The sequence below is a fragment of the Brachycentrus maculatus genome, unplaced genomic scaffold (genome assembly GCF_059751285.1).
Source record: "Brachycentrus maculatus isolate JH-2025_06_01 unplaced genomic scaffold, ASM5975128v1 h1tg000261l, whole genome shotgun sequence".
NCBI lineage: Eukaryota > Metazoa > Arthropoda > Insecta > Trichoptera > Brachycentridae > Brachycentrus > Brachycentrus maculatus.
The window spans coordinates 910,476-925,630 of NW_028281012.1; the positions used below are offsets into that span (position 1 = coordinate 910,476).

Below are 15,155 nucleotides of genomic sequence, written 5' to 3' on the forward strand. Positions count from 1 at the left end.
TAAAAGTAAGAGACTCCCCTATAGAATCTTAGTGTTAGTCGAGTTGGAATGTCTCACAGGTTGGCATTTAGGTGAATGATATTGCAAGTTTTAATAAAATCACTTTTTATTATTCAGGCTTAAAACGGAAAAGGAATAGATTTGTAGACTATAATAAACAGATTTAATTAACTAGAACCCCCTCCACTTTGTAAGACTGTTTTAAATACGGTATTAAAAGGAATGGTCTAAAATAAGATATTTTAGAACAATCACTTGGCAAAAATTAAACTTTTGACAGAAAACTTACCAATTATTGCAGTATTTTAAAAAGACAAAATAAGAGATGGATTTTTCAAATGAGATTAGTTTTTTTCAGAATAATTGGGATTTAGTTAACACATTCTGTGCATCATATTACAGCCACGCATTAAACCCGGGAGTCGTGTTGGGTAAAGATGAGGATTCTTAGCCGGTTTATAAGTACCCATTTCTACACCTAAACCGTCATTGACCAAAAAAGGATCTTCTTTGTGTATGGCGGGTATGATTGGCATTATCCATTACGAGTTATACAGTGACCAACTAGTCATCAAAACATTTAGTTTTGGTTTAAAATCAAAGCTGAATTTTGATTGTTCACCAAAACTGAATATTTTGATGACCACACGTGGCACGGATCATGCAAGAAAAAATCAGGGAGCTTGACTTTGAAGTTTTGCTGCATCCACCATATTCCTCCGATATTGCATCCTCTGACTACCACCTATTCCGATCTTTGGATTATTCGCTTAAAAATAAGATTTTTAATTCGTCTAACAGTGTGAAAATTAACTTAAGTCATTCTGGGAAACATCTAAGAAACATTGCTGTAGATATAATTATTATTGCCAATTTGCCAGAGGAAGACAATGTTTTCTACCTCTACATTGTGCCAAACTTGCTATCTGCCATTTTTTTGTGAAATTAAGTTATCTGTGCAGTTTGATCAGATCCGAAATATACATACACACGGTGCCATCAATATAATAATAAAGTCAGCTTTTTTAATAAAATAAAACACTGTAAATTACGATAATGTGGTTAACCTTTCCCTTACAGTGCTAAAAACTTCCGCGTCCAACGGTGATATGTATTTTGTACACCTTATGAAAATGATATTTAAAAACAAGAATAGTGTGGATATTCCTAATTGCTGCTTTTATACACCATAGTTGAACATGAAGTGTTTAAATTTTGTAATGTAAATAAATTTGGTAAGTATCTGCAAACGAGAAAAAAAATACATCGCAAGTAGCCACCATAGCGGCACAACCACCCTGAGAGACTACTTGCGCGCTACTAAAAGGATATCGATGCAAAAGTATGAAGCCACATGCGCATGTACGTAAAGTACGGCACGCACGCACGCACACACTAAGAAACGTTTGTGTATTGGTGATTCTATGCCTGATTTTTAACAATTTATTTATTTCCATCGCTACAAATGAATAACTTTATATTATAATACTTTTATGAAATACGTAATTGTATTACGGAAGAATACAAAAATTCTGAGCTAGAATATTTTATATTGATATTCTCATTTTTAAAGTCAAGTTGTAGTAAATGTAATCAAGTAAATGTTAAGTCAAGTGTAAACCGGCAGGGCAAGGCACTTTTACTGAGGTTATCTCATTATTCACCAAAAAATGAAAATACGACCTTGGTAAAAGTGCCTTAGTTTTTGAGATATTTCCACTTTTATGAATTTTCCGAAGCGTCTTATATATAAAACATGAAAAATTGAAAAAGGCACTCAAAAAAACTGATCTAAGGCGTAGATGTTGGGGAAATTCATAAAAGCGGAAATATCTGGAAAACTAAAGCACTTTTAGTAAGGTCATATTTTCATTTTTTGGTGAATCATAAGCTGGCCTAACACCCCTTGAAAGGAAAACGTTGGGTTTTGGGACAACCTGTATATGAGAAAGCTTATGCATTTTTTTTTTTACTGTAGAAATCTGATAATTAAAGAAGTGAAGTTAAATAGTACAAAAAAGCAGAAAGTAACAAATTATTATAATGACACTGATTGGTTGATTATTAATGATACAGTAATTTTATCCAATCAAGATCTGCGATCTATCATTTACACTACCCAATAATAACGGTGGCCATGTCAAATGTGTTTATATGTTAGAGGCAAGATTGTACTTTAAAGTTTAAAAAAATAGGGTATTATTTATTATATTTATTTATTACAATAAAATACCTGCATAGTACAAAACAAAATAAAATTGATTTCTAAAATTTTATAATATTTATAGTTTGCGTTAGCAACATCAAATCTCTTTACATTTAACATAAGGTAGATACAATATTGTTTTACTTGATTTTCAACAGTCATAATAAAAATAAATAAGTTTTACTAAAAGTACTACAAAATATTACGTTCCTATTGTCTAGTGATTATAATTTAATTGCACAATTCCAATATTTTTCAGCAAGTATTTTTTTATTGATTTTATAATTTTTTTTATTTGCTCGTTTGGAAATAGGAATCAAATGTGACCAAATGGGATATATGTAAATAAGAAACTGTGGCTAAGAGTCCACTGCGCTAAATATATGACCACATCCCAACAGTAACCTATGTCGTGGTAATAAAATAAAAAAAGAATCAAGATATCACAAAAACTATATTACAAAAAAACTATATTATAAAATTAGCATTTTTGAGATAACTATTATAAATTTGATATACAATATGTATAAAGATAAAGATTTAATAAACAGTAGCGAGCAGTGAAAAGGCCACACATAAAATTTTCAGGTAAAATGGTGATTTTGCAAGAGAGGGTGGATTTAGGAGGGTTTTTTTTTTATTTTAAATAAAATTATTTTTTTGCACATTAACGAATTTTTGACTTTTTATCTGCTTTTACCTGTCCCCTGATCTGTGCTGATATTTCTCTAAAAAAAAACCATCCCACTGATTTGACCGATAAGAAATTATCTTATCGGTCAAATCTTATCGGTTAATCTATAACTTTTGTACATATCTTAAGTCTGTACGAAATAATTGAAGAAAAACTAGACTTTTTTAAGTGTGGCATTTTCACTGCTCGCTACTGTACATATTATAAATTTATTATTTTTGATTAAATAGTCTAATTTGGTTAAACCAATGATAAAAGCGGCAAGTTAACAGCTATAAGAAAATAATTTTGTAAAAAAAAAATATAAGAGAAAATACTTAATGATGCAAATATTTAATGCCATTAAGAGCTCATTTATTGGAAATATGATACAAATAATTTTCAGAAAAATTACTGTTCAAAATAAGAAATTTTTGACTTTCAGTAAACTCATTTAAGTTTTCTGCTCGGCCAAAAAATTTTTAGTTGGCATTATTGAAAACTTTTTAAAAGTGCCATAAAAGATTTAAGTCATATGTATAAACAATTTGCTGTATTTTTATAACTTCTTTTGTATTCCTATTTGTCGACAGACATGGACTAGAGAAGAACAGTTCTTTAAAGACTGGTTAGGTGTTCTCGCAGTTTTGTTTGACAAACTAAACATTTTTTTCATTTACTGCATATATTTGTTAACAGTAACTCATTCACTAATCAATCAAAAAGAAATCCTAGATTTGCGAGCATGATTACTAACCAGAAAAATATGAAAATTTTGTTAGTTCCATCGTACTCATTATAACTACGCTCTGCTGTACAAGAAAAAAAAATTACATGCAGTGCTTACACAATTAAAAAAAAAATTGTTGCATATTATATAGTATTTGCATTTTTTTTTATATTTTATAGTTTTAGTAACAAAGGTTCAATAAAATTTAATCCCCGACTTAAATGTCAAAAAGGAACACAAATCTACTGAATGAAATCACCACAACACAAATATTTCAATAAAATCCTTTTCTTTTGACTTGTTGATCATAAACTTAGTTACCGATATACATTATATACCCTTATAAAATGCCTTCTTAATTATATACCATGTAAGATGCTATGAGGTAACATCCATTATCTATCATTGTCATCCATCCATCAGGATGACAAATGACTCAGTATCGCTAGCTAGGTAGCTAATGGTGCGAGTTGATTTTCTTGTGCAGTCTCAAGTAGCGAGGGTGCGTGCCGGTATAATCACATTGCTCGCACTTGTTTGCCTTGTGCCCGGAGTGGATGATTTTGTGCATATCCAAGTAATACATTCGGCGGGATGAAAAGTCACATTGGTCACACTGGAAAACATCCGCCAGGTGTGACTTCTTATGTTTGTCCATTTTGTCGAAGGATTCGGTTACAAACATGCATTGCGAGCAGGAGTACTGTTTATTAGTTATGTGGCTGGCTTTATGCTGCTTGAATTGTCGAAGGACTTTAGTAGTGTAATCGCAAAAAGGACAAGAATACAAGCTCTTGCCTTTGTTATGGGTATAGGTATGTCTCCTCAGACTATCTAGGTCGGAGGTGCGGAATTTGCAAACCGTACAGTGCTGCACTTTATTCCCTAGTGTATGCAGCTCGCGGTGTTCCTCCAAACTGACAATATTTGGAAAGGGCTTCATGCATTCCGTACACAAGTACTCTTTTAATTTAGTAGCACAGAGTTTATGGCTCTTGTAAGTTTTTATGTCTTTGACAGCCACTTCTTCCTTAATGGATGTCTCCAATATATCAATTTCAAAATTCTCAGACTCTATTCCATTTTTTTTTTTTAACACAATTTCTTTTTCAGGACTCGACTCCCTCGATGTATTAGGATTTGACAAGAATATTTCTGGAATTTCTGGAATCACAAGCTTTTTTTTGTTCATACACACGTTGCTGTTAAGAATAATCGGTGTGATAACTTCTTTTTTGACATTGTAGATCAAAGGATCTTGTTTTTGTTCAGTGGAAAACCAACTGAATGAACTTTCTGGAGATTTTGATGTTTTTTTAACAGTGAGAGGAGAATTTTTGACTGTCTTACGGCGGGAGTAAACCTTTACACTGTTAATAAGTTGTATAGAATCTTTGGAGTCATGGACATTTGCCGATGAGTTAGCAGCCTCAGCCACTGGACTGTCATAGCTAGAAGAACCAAGCTGTTCAAATTTTGCAATAGACGGTTTGATATCGGCTTCAAATAGGTTTTCATCAGATAGAAGTCTTTTCTTAATCCTTAAAATTGGTCTCAAATCTTCATCACTGACACTTGCCACTAACGGTACCTGGTCAGAGTCATCTATGTCCGGTTCAATCTGAAATATTAAATTAACCAAATGAACACCATTTTATTTTAAGAGTCATTTAACTTGCATTGCATTTCTAGTCAATACTTTACTTTTAAGCACTATATGCAATGCCTGTATAAACCTATACCTATCGCAAGGGCTGTTTCTTCGTAGTGGCAAACAAATCCTTTATTAGAGGAACAGCCCTTCGCTCACAATTCTGTATAGCTCATACACAACGACATAAATATAATTCTATATATCAATGAGACATCTATAATCAGGGCCGCACGTCCGTAAAATCATTATTAAATAAAAAAAGCCAATTAAATAACTTCAATGTATAATTAAGTTACAGAGGGAATTACAGGGTAGTATTTTTGTACGCAATTCTATTACCATAAACTCTTTACTTCAAGTGATATATGAATCTATAAAATAAGAAACTGAGACTACTACAAATCTAATTTCATGAAAGTACTGTTTTAAAAAAAAAAAATATATGAATTTTAAATACTATGAATAAAAATATTTTCATAATCAAATTTTTTGTCTTCTAATTTTGAAGATATATCATTTATTAGCAAAGAGTTATAATAAAATAAATATCAACAATACATACTTTAGGAAACAGCGAGTTGAAATAATGAATTTCTTATTTATTGATTCGGCAGCTAAACCGTAAGCTGCGCATCACATTTTTTGTCGTTTTCTATAGAAGTACCATCAACTGCACATAACATAACTCGTTTTTCAATTTTACAAACTTATATCAACACTATGGATATTTTTTTCCACTCAAATTTAGTTCGAGGTATGGATTAATTAGTTCTCTTTGATTTAGTGTCATAAAATATCAAAATTATTTTAATTTAGTGTCAACTTTATCATGAATACTTCCGGTCGTCCCGTGTTCGTCAATCGGTTCAGGCGATCATTATCATTAACTATTTTAATAATTTTTTTATTTATTACAAGTGATTGTGTAACAAGGTGTTTTGTGATATTTTTGCACTATTTATTTTCTTTGTTTATCGTGCTGTGCTTCAAATATTCAAAGTGTTTGTTATTGTTATAACTTGTATCGTCATAAATATGTCTGTCTCCACCTAATGAAAACTTATACGTCAATGACGATAATATCATGTTTTTGTAATGAACAACGATTCTGGAAGCAAAAATGGTAAAAACGACCAAGACTAAAAAGCGAAAAAAGGAAGAAAGTCAAACAATTTTGGTGTCCCACATGCAAAATGCATTTTTTCCCTGATCCCTGCTTGAAGGTTTTCACACAATTTTGAAATATTAATAATGTCCATTTTTTTTTTAAATATAAACTTTTATTTAAAATATTTTTTTCAATTTCATTTTAACTTACATTTATTTTTTAAAAAAAAAACAAAATGCGCATGCAACGAATAGACTGTACTACAGCCGCATCTTCTATACGGCCGCCAGGTTTTCTGCAGGAAGTCTGTTAATGTTAATGTTTTTGTGTAAATACACTATAAAAACATAATAAAATGAATTGTGTATTGTGATCTCTGTAATAGATATCCAAAAGACTTACTTAGACCGAAAGTTTTACATAATACAGCACAGGACGAAAAGGATGACACCGATAATTGATAATTGAGTATGTTTTGAATATTGAAAGCATTAACTTTGTGGATCATATTGATATATTATTTCGAGAAATAAAAATACTTTGTGTTCTGATCCACTCACATTTTTATTAACCAACTAGTTTCGGCAACAACCTGTTGCCCTCTTCAGTAATAAATAAAATGGTTAAATAAAATGGTAAAACAGTAATAAATGAAACCCTGAAGAGGGCAACAGGTTGTTGCCGAAACTAGTTGGTTAATAAAAATGTGAGTGGATCAGAACACAAAGTATTTTTATTTCTCGAAATAATATGATAATTGAGTAGCTCAGAGGTTGAGGTGTGGTAATATCTTTTCATTGAATTTAACATTTACTTAGTAAATACTAATATATTTTTTTAATATATTCATCACTACGGTATTTTGTATTCATGTTATAATTAAATCCATTCATCACTCAACATCGTTATCAAACACCATAATGATGTTGAGTGCATTGAAACACGTATCACAATAGATTTTAATAAGTGGAATTCAACAAATAAATTTTGAAATGAATTTCTCATATTTAAAATAATATAAAATTTTAAACACATAATCATTCAGTTTCGCCGCATACATAGAAAGGCAATTTGAAAATATATTTTAAAAAATGCTACTGCTTTTAAAAATTCTTCCTTCCAAAAATGAACAATACTCATCTGAATAGTTAAACTGTTATCTACTTATTTTGTAATTAAATAATGGATTTGAGAGTAGGTGGAATATTTATAAAGTTATGAGGTCCAAGATTTGGTTTCTTCAATTGGAAACAGCTTCATTACCATTTGAAGAACCAAAAAATTTCATTCCGGAAGCAATAATTGGGACCAATTCAGCTTTTTAATCTCTTTTTCTCTTTTTATCCAAATGGGCCAATTTACCTCTGAATATGTATAATTTCAAACAGGAAACAAAATGAGCAGATACGCAATAAAAAAAAAACATAAATAAAAAATTGCAAACATTAGTATAGACATGGAAAAGGGAATCAAATCTGAAAATTGAAATTTTATATTCAGTAACTTCTTACAATTTATCAAATTTTTCACTATATTAACATGGATAAGAGAGATTGTAGCAATATTATAATTTGATCGGTGACATAAGATGGATTTAGGATGTGCAAAGTGCTTTTATGAGTGGATGAGGCTGCACAGACCAAATTTTTGAACTACTAATGCAAACGGTGAAGTTTTTGGCTAAAAAACTGAAACTGTTCTGTGCTTTTGTGGATCTGCAAAAAGCGTATGAAAAGGTTGATAGAATGAAACCATGGAGTGTGCTGGACAAATACGGAATTATTAATTAATACAAGCAGTTGCTTCTCTCTACGAGAGAAATCGGAGTGTAAATGGCAAACACGTCTATTGGTTTCATGCTGTAAGCGGACGACGCCATGCTGCTAGCGAGCAGTGTGGAGGATTTGCAGCAAATAGTGTCAAGAATGTATGATGTATGTATGGAAAAAGAGCTGCCAAAGAATGAAAGCAAGTCAAAGATCATAGAATTTGAAAGAAAGATTTAACATCGTATACAGAAAAATTGATGCGCGGAACAAGTGCGAAAATTTTTATATCTTTGAGGCATGTTCTCAAGAGATAGAAAAGTGGATAAAGATATTGAGAGTAGGATGAATGCAGGGAATAGAATAAATGGTGCTTTAAATAGAGTGATTGAAAATAAAAATACGTCGTTGGAAACTAAACTAGCAGTTCACAAGACTGAAGAGTGCAAGTACCAATACCGATTTATGGAAGCGAAACATGGAATTGGCAAAAGAAGGATAAAAGCAAAGTGAATTGAATTGAAAATTGTTGTATGACAGAATTAAAAATGATAAAGATATATGGCTGAACTAGGGATAGTTGAAAAGATTAAGAAATTTTAAAGTCATTAATTTGTGAAATAATTTATTTGAATGTTATTAAGGAGATGTCTTGATGATTTTTTGCATCAAAACCATTATTTACCGATTTTCTCACACTTTTACAAAATCTACTGTAATTTAAAGTGTACTGATGCAGTCTTGACCCCCTTTTCCAATGTAGCGAGGATTATTTGCAAAACCAATATTCCGCACGTATAGTAAAAAATTTAAAGCAGCCACAAGAAATAATACCTTAAAATGTGCATTTAAAAAAGATGCACTTGAATTAAGTAGATCCGAATCAGAAGTTCCGTCTCCAAAATTCTCCGTCCAATCTATGGGTTCTTCCTTTATGTTAACACTGAAAATCAACAAAATTTATTATTATTATTGCATGCATTTAGGAAACGTTTAGAGCCAAACCACACCGTGTTTAGCTTCTGAACCATTTAAAAACTGAAGGAATAAAGAGAATAGAAATACAAAAGTAAAAACCTTTTTACCCCATTATTAAAACATTGTTGTTGGGAGGTTTTTTCATCAACCTCGACCCTAATTATAATCAGACAATCGGCCGCTCGACCCTCAGTATACTAATCCCAAGTAACAGCAAACCCAGTTCCCATCTGTACAATGTTTGCAGGCGTCTCTCGCGCTCTACCTAAAGTAAGCAAATAGAACGCTTGCAAGTGTCTCCCGCTCTCTACCAACAGCATGTAAGAGGCAATTTTAAGCGTTTCCCGCAAACAATGTGTTAACGCTTTATAGTTCCTTTATAGAATACTCCACCAAGCAACACATGTATTCATTCAAACTCTTATCCGCACCCCAATGGTGCATAGGGCACTGCATCATATAAACGCAATGTTATCTTGATCGTTAACAGATGAAGGAAAGGTGATCAGCCCTCCGCTTCAGTTACCAGTCCAGGAGTAATATTGAATAAATATTAGAGTAAAAAAATCACTTATTTATACTTTTTGACCCCCCTGGGAATCAAACCCAGGACCTCCAGAACGGTAGCCGAGCGTGCTGACCATTACATTACGGAAGCGGACAAAAATGTATGGAAAAGACAATTACTTGTAATCAATATAAAACTTAAGCTCAGATAATTGGTTATGGTAAGGTTGTTAAAGAAATGTGATTTAATGTGGGTGACATTAGATAACAAAGATGGAATGATGACAGAAAATAATTGGTGATATTTTTCTATTATAGTGACACCTATTCGCTACACAGCAAAGCTAGAAAAGAAATTAGACATTTAAGACGTGTTTTTTTGTATACGAGGTCGAAGGTAATCAAATTGCACAAAAATATGCACACCGTCGAAACATAAGGTTGTGTGAAACAAAGAAATACATGCACACCACTGCGACATTAAGTTTCTGAAATGCACAAATATGTGCACGCCCGTTGACAACGTGTTAAAACATAAAACACAGGCGATTGTTTAGTCACCTAGTTTATAGTTTGTTTGATGGAAATTAAGGTTGTTTTGACTGGTTTTTTGAACCAGTGTTATCAATTACATATTGGTAATGTGTAGGCTTGGCAGATTTCTCAAATGTTCAACCGGAACACCAGAAAGCCCCCAGCGTACAGTACAGTGAAATAAATGACATAGTAATTATCCTAAATAATCCTTCAGTTAATTATTTTAAGACTTTTTTGGCATCTACAATCAAATTTAACCTTAACTGAGACGTGAGGTGAACGGTCCAGGACACCGGACCGTCCCGATCAAACCAGGACGTCTTATATCAAGGCCTTATTGAAGCCTAGAGAAATATGCCCTACAAAATAAGCATATTGCGTCTTGTACTCTGCTGATCATTGCCAGCAAATTTAATGATTTGTATGGTCTCATAGCAGAGTTAGACTGAATTTATAATTTCATACTTAATACTTTATTAATGTTACACTAGAACTTTTTTTTAAACACTTAATGCAGTGGATACTCCAACAATATTGAAGGTAAAAAAGCTACAACTTACTTCTCCATGTTGTTTCAAAACTGTAAAAGCTACAGTGTTCCAAAAAATATCGTTGTGAAAATTAGATTCTAAACATTTATAATAGCCAACAGCATATAATAAAATTAATCTCATCAGAAATTGGATTACGAAAACAAAACTCAGATCGAACACTAAATAGCTCGGAACGGTTTTCAACAAAAGTCAGAGAAACGGAACGCTGTCATCGATAAGGTAGTTAGCACGCGCGCTTTTTTAGATTTCGTAATTATTTTCATTCGATTTCATGTTATGATATTTTGTCACCAGAATATGTTAAATATTTCACAAGATTTTGTTAAGTGTGACGTTGCGCTTCAGGGACTTCCAGGGTTATATAAAAAAATTCACTTATATATATATATATATATATATATATATATATATATATATATATATATATATATATATATATATATATATATATATATATATATATATATATATATATATATATATATATATATATATATATATATATATATATATATATATATATATATATATATATATATATATATATATATATATATATATATATATATATATATATATATATATATATATATATATATATATATATATATATATATATATATATATATATATATATATACTTTTACCCTCCCTTTTGAAAACGAATTACGAATACGTGCTGGTGGTCCTTCCCGGGACCACCAGCACGGTAGTAAACACGCTAACTATTACACCACGAAGGTGGACAAAATTCTACCAGTATATTATTGCATATCTGTATGATTAATTGTGGAACCTATAATGAGTAAATAAAACAAAAATACATAAAAACGGAAGTAGTTGCGTTTTTCGGCACAGCACATAAAAAAATGTTCTTTTTTGGTAAGCCTTAGTGGATCGTGTATGAAAACAGCCATCAGGCATATGAGGAATGATACCACAGGTCTTTGACTTGAGGTAAACAATGCTTCCACGGAATCAATATCTGGCTTTAAGTTATCAATAATGAAATTAAAAACTATTACCAAGCAACTTTCAAGCCTTAAATTGAAAGAAAACAATATTCGGATAATTTAATAATAATTTTGAATGTTGACAATATTTTATGTAAATATTTTTAGACCTCATGCTCATGGTACAGACGGAGCCGGAAAGCATATGGGAGCTTTATTTTTTTCTGTATTGTCTCTGGTACATCACGTTCCGTTTCTCGATGACGAGGACTACTAATTGGTTAATATTACACCTCTCTTTCACATTTATGACACAAACATCAACACTAAATCCCCTGGTATGTTAAAATTCATACGTGAACGTGATGGACCAGAGACAATTCAGAAAAAAATTACAGCCGCCACATGCATTTCGGCTCCGTCGGTACCAAGAATTGCAAATATTTGGAACAAACCGTCACTTACACCATACCAAGAGCTATTAGTTTATGAAAGTGTCCAAATAAAGATTTTTATTTATTTTATCATACAGATTCTCTTAGTATTTATAACAATAAAAATATTTCATTTTCGGGAAACGCCCGTGTACTAGCAAGCTAAATCAGATGGCGGCTATATACAGACGGAGCCGGAATGCATAAGGCAGCTGTAGACTTTTTCTGTATTTTCTCTGGTCCATCGCGTTTACGTATGAATTTTGGGATTGCAAAGACTAATAATTGATTAATATTATACCGCTCTTTCACATTTATGACACGAACGTCAACACGAAATCACGCCGGATGAATTACATTAAATTATAGTAACTATAAACATAAAGAGTAAATCCACCCACGAGTAGGCATAGGCTATAAAACTCAAAAAGTTGAAGCCTAAGTAGGGCCATGATAAGCGGTGTTGCATAAGCCGCAATTAGATTTCAGAGTCACTTGGACGTAAGGTAAAAAAAAATACTCTAAGGCTGGCGGACTACAATTTGAAATGATGATTGTCTAAAAATAAACCTTTTTAAATTTGGAGCATGCTAATTTCCTTTGCAGGCATCTTTGTTACAGGTATTTGTATAGCCTAGAAAAAGAAACATTAAGGCGTTAAAAAAATATTGTGACTTAAAAAATAAAACCCAAACAATGTGTATGATTTATATGTGACCTCAGAAAATAAACATTTTTAATATTCTAGAATAAAATAACAACCATGTTATTTTTTCCTCAATATTTTTTTTTGACTAGCGACCGGGTTTCGTCATAACCGATATCATCAGACAGAAATGTCAGTACAAAACCTAAATTTTAATATTCAATCACAGCTTTCCTTTGGTAAGCAGCTTTGGATTCTAGCGATACTTAAACATCCTCGTATATCAGAAATTAATATCAATATTCCAAATTTGACATTTTATTAGAAGTGGCCTACTTTTGAAGTCTGTATGTGTGGTTATCTAAAGAATTATTTATTTCCAAAAAATAAATTAACCCATTGGCGATTTTTATTATTTATTATATTAGTCTCACTGTTTTATTGTGTTTCACAATGGTTTTCAGCATTCATCATGTGAGCTTATTGATATAGGCTAATATACTGTCTATAATGTCACTCAGAAATGCGAGTACACACACAAAAATATTCTCGTAAAATACTTTCACATCTCTACAGTCTGAAGGAGTTACATTTTATTTCTGATAGAATCTTAAAGAAAAATTACTTTTATTAACACTAACACCCTCGTGCACTCCAATCCACCTCTTCTACTATTCTCACATACAAAATTATAACTCCCTCAAGGCTTAAAATGGACTGGAGGAAACCAGAATGTGCTTCTGGTTTGAAAGATTACCACCAATACAATTTCCGAAACTGAGCAGAAAACTCTCAAATGGGATAACATAGACTGCTCAGAGTTGATATATTTCAATCTGCTTGGTAAAAAATTCCAATTTGGATCATGTACCATTTGTTTCGGACTAGCTAAGAGGATAATATAAGTATTATTCGGCCCCTATATTTAAAACAAATAGTTTGTTATGTAGGTGAGGTCTGCTTCCTCTATGAAGAAATGACTTGCCTCACTTGGGAAACAGAGTATCCGATAGATCCATCTCATATATTTTGCTGCTGAGAATAGCATCTCATGTGGGTATAGCGATCCGTGTGGCAGACAGCGTTCGTAAATAAAAACTACTCTGCTTGATTGTGCCAAAAAATGGTTAGAAGGATGGTGATGGCTCTATCAAGGATGGTGAAAAAATTGAGGAAGTTAGTCGGTGCACTTTGCTTTTCGACTGTAGTTCTCCACACCTCCATTTGGTACTTAGTAGACTTGGGAGGATTCGCCGGAAGGTCTTTTCAGGATCGTTGAGCGAGTGCAGTCACTGGGCGGGACTGTAGGAGCGGCCCACTTCCTAAAAAGTAAGTTCTCCCTAAGGTTACTAATAGTGATCCATGCTCTTAAAGAGCGATGAATTTGATAATGTGCAAATTGCACCGTCGTTTCACCTTATAATTTATTTTTCTTGCTGTAAACCCCATTTTTCAACATACATTCTTATACTTTAAAATCACTCTTGCTTTTTTTTCCATTCTAAGACTGCTAATATACTTTCTTTATTTATGATTGAATGTTTAAACCCATTCAAATATTTTTATAAATTCCATTTATTTTTTTGCTTGTAGGATACTGATTCTGCAGTTACTTTTATAATCTATGCACATTATATTTATCAAGATTAATTTGAGTTTGCAATTTGTATAACAGTTTTATATATATATATATATATATATATATATATATATATATATATATATATATATATATATATATATATATATATATATATATTTATATATATATATATATATATATATATATATATATATATATATATATATATATATATGGGTTAAGTAAATTACAAAAGGGTATAAAGAGTTCTCCAAATAAATAAAACAAAGAATGGTTGTAATTACTTTTATTAGCAATAAAAATTTTGATACACAATTTATTTCACGCATTTATTTGATAGAAGTTATAATAAAAGACATTTAATAATATTCTGTGAGTATGGCATATCTAATAGTTAATAGTAGTATATAATATGAGTTAATTAAACATCTATGTATATAATTTAAAAATAATAATAAAAAAACTTTGATATGGTAAATGTAAATAAATAAATGAAGGGGTACAGCAAATATAAAAGTGATGTTAATGGGAAAATAAAAAAGGTTTTTTATTGTTTAAATATAAAGTTAAGTGAAATAATTTCCAGCAATAGATACTAAATTAAAGAAATAAACCATAAAATAGTATATTAAATTTATAAGAGTAATTTAATTTTAAAAAAAGTACATGGATGTGAATTTAAATATTGGACATTTTCATATATCATTGTTCTTCTAAGTATCCTTAAAATTACACCATAGATAATAAATCAAATCATCTTCTCTTATTACAATTACTGGAATTATCTAACACACAGAAATATAACA

At 31.2% G+C, this 15,155-nt stretch overlaps 1 protein-coding gene across 1 annotated transcript; it reads right to left on the reverse strand.

The window, feature by feature from the left end:
* Window positions 1-2,471: 2,471 nt before the first annotated feature.
* LOC148305802 (uncharacterized) lies at window positions 2,472-10,904 on the reverse strand. The gene is made up of 3 exons (XM_088266092.1): window positions 10,720-10,904; window positions 8,972-9,080; window positions 2,472-5,230 (listed from the first exon to the last, which is right to left on the reverse strand). Exons 1-3 carry the CDS (start codon window positions 10,725-10,727, stop codon window positions 4,067-4,069), a joined length of 1,281 nt encoding a protein of 426 aa, XP_088122218.1. The 5' UTR covers window positions 10,728-10,904; the 3' UTR covers window positions 2,472-4,066.
* Between the last annotated feature and the right edge of the window lie 4,251 nt (window positions 10,905-15,155).

Bases quoted from the DNA above. Each gene is read 5' to 3' on its own strand.
- LOC148305802 (XM_088266092.1), bottom strand. The intron at 5,231-8,971 runs GTATTATTTCTT...TTAATATTTCAG, and splicing joins TTTTAAATGCACATTTTAAG to ATTGAACCGGACATAGATGA.